The 5,142-nt window shown below is 44.2% G+C and overlaps 1 protein-coding gene across 1 annotated transcript; it reads left to right on the forward strand.

Annotated features, from left to right (window-relative positions):
* Positions 1–1,331: 1,331 nt before the first annotated feature.
* Positions 1,332–4,823, forward strand: LOC133425269 (pro-opiomelanocortin-like). The gene is made up of 3 exons (XM_061716025.1): positions 1,332–1,540; positions 2,998–3,115; positions 4,124–4,823. Exons 1-3 carry the CDS (start codon positions 1,347–1,349, stop codon positions 4,643–4,645), a joined length of 834 nt encoding a protein of 277 aa, XP_061572009.1. The 5' UTR covers positions 1,332–1,346; the 3' UTR covers positions 4,646–4,823.
* Positions 4,824–5,142: the final 319 nt, after the last annotated feature.

The following is a 5,142-nucleotide window of genomic DNA, read 5'->3' on the forward strand; positions in this document are numbered from 1 at the left end:
TGAATATTGTGATAAAGTTCTTTATTTTCTGTAATGCAATTACAAAAACAAAAATGTCATACATTCTGGATTCATTACAAATCAACTGAAATATTGCAAGCCTTTTATTATTTTAATATTGCTGATCATGTTATACAGTTTAAGAAAACTCAAATATCCTATCTAAAAAAATTAGAATAATCTGGGAATCTTAATCTTAAACTGTAATGAGCATCCTGGACCTCACGTGATATTTACTCTGGAGCATCCTGGACCTCCTCATGTGTGACTCCAGACATTTGATGATTTCATTGTTGAAGAACTGGACTGGCCCCAACAGAATCCCAACCTCAACTCCTTCCAGCACTTTTGGCATGAACTGAAGTGGAAACGGTGAGCTGGACCTTTTGGTCCAACATCTACGTTCCTCAGAAACACAGAAACAAGGCCAGGACCTAAAGTTTGGACCTAAAGCTGCAGAAGAGGACCAACTCCACATCAATGTGTCTAAACACCATGTTACGTCACTGAACAGCCCCACTACTTTGGTCCCTGTAGTGTAATTTACCGTCGGCAAATCATCAAGAGTTCTGAAAGGAAAAACCTCCCAAAGAAAAAAGATCAGCATCACCTGAAGGAAGTTTGCAGATGAATTCAGTTTAACCTTTGTCAGAGGACACGTGAAGCTCCAACGACCTCTGCGTGACCAAAGGAGCTGGAAACAGGGCCCGCTTTTCATCACAGCTCCATGAAATGAGACAAAACCGGAGCAGATTCAGATTAATGTCAACAAAGGGACGATGGGGAGTGGATTTGTAACTGTACACCTGCCGCGCCGCCTTCAATCCCGTCTTGCCCGCAGTGACGACATGTCGCCTCGGCGCTAAGCTCCCAAACCTGCCGTCTGACATTTAATGGATGACAACAACAAAATGAAGACCGACATGGCGCACACACACACACACACATCTTCAGGGGGTTTGGCTGGATTTATTGATGTAGTTATAACTTTTCTGATCAGAGGAGAGTTTCCTTTGGTCTCTTTCTGCTTTAAATCCTTGTAGTTGAAGGAAAACTGAAGTTTTCAGGCAAAAATGAGTCTTTTTGTCGTGTTTTCACTGAAAAAGTGTGTGTGTGTGTGTGTGTGTGTGTGTGTGTGTGTGTGTGTGTGTGTGTGTGTGTGTGTGTGTGTGTGTGTGTGTGTGTGTGTGTGTGTGTGTGTGTGTGTGTGTGTGTGTGTGTGTGTGTGTGTGTGTGTGTGTGTTGGGAGGAGGATATGCCATTGATTGTCTGTTTTCCATCTTCTGTGTTTACAAGCATGAATGAAAGCTAGTGGGGATGTGACCTGTGTGTGTGTGTAGGCGTGCATGTGTGTGTGTGTAGGCGTGCATGTGTGTGTGTGTGTGTGTGTGTGTGTGCGTGCACGTCCTCGACGGACAGAATATAAAGTCGAACAGCCAGCGGAAACATCAGAGGAGGAAAGGAGCGACAGAAATCTGAATCTCGCTGCCGAACAAGAAGAAAACCTGCCAGCAGAAGAAGTTAGACGACAGCGTTCAAGGTCTTTGTTCCTTATTCTCAAATTAATTTTCCTTTTCTGTTACTTTGGTTAAATGTTGTCTGAAACTCAACATATTCTTTCAAACGTACGACTAAGGCTGATGCTGTCTATGACTTACATTTATGGTGGTTTGTCTTTTTAACATCGAATTTATTGAAAAACTGTTTTCTTTTTTCTCTTTTTTACCGTTTTATGAGAGTGAAGTGACGTGTTTAAATCTTATAAATACCTATTTGTAAAATTCAGGGAGCATATGTGGAAGAATTGTAACGAGACTGAATCTTTCGCGCTCCTCTTCTCCGGGGTGCAATCAGCATCGAACACAAGTTCAGTCAACTGTTGGTTCAGCACCGAAGGACCTGAACTTCAGACGCTTTTTATAGCTGTAATAATTAATTAAGGATGCATAACCTTTTTAGTTAGAATAGATCATTGAATAGTTGAAATGAAGACTGGAGCGAACAACCTGCTAAATCCAAAAACAGAACTTTTATAACCTTTTTTCCTGTTTTGGATAAAAATTCTCGGTTTTGTTTTTTTACCAGATTAACACAAGATTGTTAATGAGGAATATTTTAAAACATACCACCCAACACCTGCAGCTTCTTCTTCATTTCAGATCCATCTTTACAGTTTTATTGTTTGTTGTTGCTCAGGTTGAGTCTTTTTACCCCCGACAGCCAGAGGTGTCAAGTAACGAAGTACAAATACTTCGTTACCTTACTTAAGTAGAAATTTTGGTTATCTATACTTCACCGGAGTAATTATTTTTCAGACGACTTTTTACTTTTACTCCTTACATTTTCACGCAATTATCTGTACTTTTTACTCCTTACATTTTAAAAACAGCCTCGTTACTCTATTTCATTTGGGCCTTTAAAATAAAACTATCCAGTTAAATTGCTCCATCCGGATAGAGTGAATTTGGTTGTGGTTGTTTCAGATGTTCTTGTCCAGTTTTGTTCTTACATCCGTTCCCTCAGATTCCTGCAACTAAACTTGGATGTACATTCCAATAAAGGTTAGGATAAATGATAACATGCCTCTGAAGTTTGACTTTTTGCACCATTACAATACTTATAGGCAACTAGTCATCATATCTCCTGCTCTCTGAAACACATGTTAATGCTCAATAGTACACATATATGCTTCTTTAATATATTTGCATTATACTAAGATGCATTCATTTTCAAACCAGTACTTTTATACTTTTACTTGAGTAAAAAACTTGAGTTGATACTTCAACTTCTACAGGAGTATTTTTAAACTCTAGTATCTATACTTCTACCTGAGTAATGAATGTGAATACTTTTGACACCTCTGCTGACAGCTTCGTTGTGTTTAAGTTGTTTAAACTTCCATTAGTTTGTCTTGGTTTCATCAGTTTCATTGCTTAATTTTAAGCTTTCAGTATGACTACTAACATGTGCTGCCTGAATGACTGGACCTCTGGACAGGATGTGTTCTGCGTGGCTACTGCTAGCCGTGGTGGTGGTGGGCGGAGCCAGGGGAGCTGTCAGTCAGTGCTGGGACCACCCAAGCTGCCAGGAGCTCAACTCTGAGAGCAGCATGATGGTAACCAACCCCTTCATCATTTCATGTTTTGTTTTCCTCGTGGTCACTAATCACCAACTGATCAGAAGTGTATTTAAAGGAGCATGAGGCAAGAATAAGAAATGAGACTCATTAGCGCCACGACGACCGTCGGGGTTCCTGCAGCAACAGCGAAGCCGGCACGGGAGCACGTGTGTAACCTCATGTGATTTTCAAATCAAGCTCTAAATATGACTTACAATGTTATCTTACCTGGTCAGTAGGAAATGAGCCATGTCAGCATCTCTTTTCAGTCCCAATTCAAGTTGAAGCTGCCTCCATGACTCAAACGCGTATCCAATGTTTACTTGCGCGCCGCCGAGAACGTGCATGCAGCGTCATGTGACGTCACATCCGCAGGACAGCGCGGGAAATTTGGGCCCGAATTGCAGCACATTTTGCAGCACACAGCCTGTTCAAGGCAACGGAGAGATACACTAGAGGGCTCATTCTTTTTGGTTTGGAACGCTTCATCTGACATTATTACTAGAAAACTTAAAACGTATACAAATTTTTTTCATAAATCCTGCCTCATGCTCCTTTAACAAATCTGAGAGTTTTTGTTTCCGTATATTTGGGCATCGTGTCGTAGCCTCTGCAGCTTTTAAGGACGACCTCTGTCTCGTTTGATGAAGACTGATCCACCAGGAAGACGGGGAGCTGTAGGGATCGGCCAGAACCGGCGTAAAACGGGAGGATGTGGTTGTTTTATTGGGTTGATGAAGGAAATATCAGCACCGCCCACGTCGATGGGTCGCCGTGGCGACGAGTGAGCGAGCAGCCGCTAACCCTTGGCGCTTCAAACTCGTCCCGATCACATCTCTGACTGATCACGTCTCTGACTGATCACGTCTCTGACTGATCACGTCTCCGTTCACATGTCTGATCACGTTTCTGATCGCATCTCCGATCACATCTTCACAGATTTCCTTGATCTCAAACGTTCTCACCTCCAGTATCCATCTCATTTCCTCCCCCTGTTCCCTGCAGGATTGCCTCCAGCTGTGCCGGTCCGACCTCACTGCTGAAACCCCCGTCATCCCGGGCCCCGTCCACCTCCAGCCTCTCCCTCCCCCGGAGCCGTCCTCCTTCCTCTCGTCCTCCTCTCCTCAGGCCAAGCGCTCCTACTCCATGGAGCATTTCCGCTGGGGGAAGCCCGTCGGCCGGAAGCGCCGCCCGGTTAAAGTCTACACCTCCAACGGCGTGGAAGAGGAGTCTGCGGAAGTTTTCCCGGGAGAGATGAGGAGACGGGAACTGGCCAACGAACTGATGGTGGCGGCGGCGGCGGCGGAGGAGGAGGAGGAACAGAAGACTCAGGGAGAGGAGCATCAGCAGTTCCTGGGGGGTCTGCAGGACAAGAAGGACGGTTCCTACAAGATGAAGCACTTCCGCTGGAGCGGTCCACCGGCCAGCAAGCGCTACGGGGGCTTCATGAAGAGCTGGGAGGAGGGGCGCCAGAAACCACTGATGACCCTCCTGAAAAACATCATCAACAAAGAAGAGCAAGAATGAGAGGAAGGGAAGAAGGAGGAGGAGAGAGAGAGACTTTGTACACAGCCGGTGGTAAAGAGTTCTCAACAGTGACCAATAAAAAAACTCTGAAACTGCCGTGTGGTTGGTTGACGGGAGAGATGTTTTGATATTCGTGGCTTGATGTAAATAATACTATTTAATATGAAAACAATGTTATTTGCAAGCAAAAGAAATGGTCTCTGTCTGTGTTTTACCTCAAACATGGGATACTGAAAACGTTCAGAGCGGAGGTGTCGTCGTAACTGAACGGTCCTGTCGCATCAGGTTGGTCCAGCTGAGGTCCCTGCTTTACAACCGCAAAAGTAAAACCTGTCCCAGGTCTGCAAGCACTCGTACAACTAAGATTCTTTATTTGTCCCGACGCAACGACATGCATCAAAAGGGGAAAACCTGAAAAACCTGCCACCTCAATCTTCAAAAACATTTACAGATCTGGCCCAGATCTGTGTCCACCATGACTTTATTTATCGCCACTC

The sequence above is a fragment of the Cololabis saira genome, chromosome 24 (assembly GCF_033807715.1).
Source record: "Cololabis saira isolate AMF1-May2022 chromosome 24, fColSai1.1, whole genome shotgun sequence".
NCBI classification, from domain to species: Eukaryota; Metazoa; Chordata; class Actinopteri; order Beloniformes; family Belonidae; genus Cololabis; species Cololabis saira.

Excerpts from the sequence above, each read along its gene's own strand:
- LOC133425269 (XM_061716025.1), top strand. The coding sequence starts at position 1,347 with ATGTGTGTGTGTGTAGGCGTGCATGTGTGTGTGTGTGTGTGTGTGTGT. Across the intron at positions 1,541-2,997 it reads GTTAGACGACAGCGTTCAAG|GATGTGTTCTGCGTGGCTAC; the intron begins GTCTTTGTTCCT and ends ACCTCTGGACAG. Across the intron at positions 3,116-4,123 it reads ACTCTGAGAGCAGCATGATG|GATTGCCTCCAGCTGTGCCG; the intron begins GTAACCAACCCC and ends TGTTCCCTGCAG.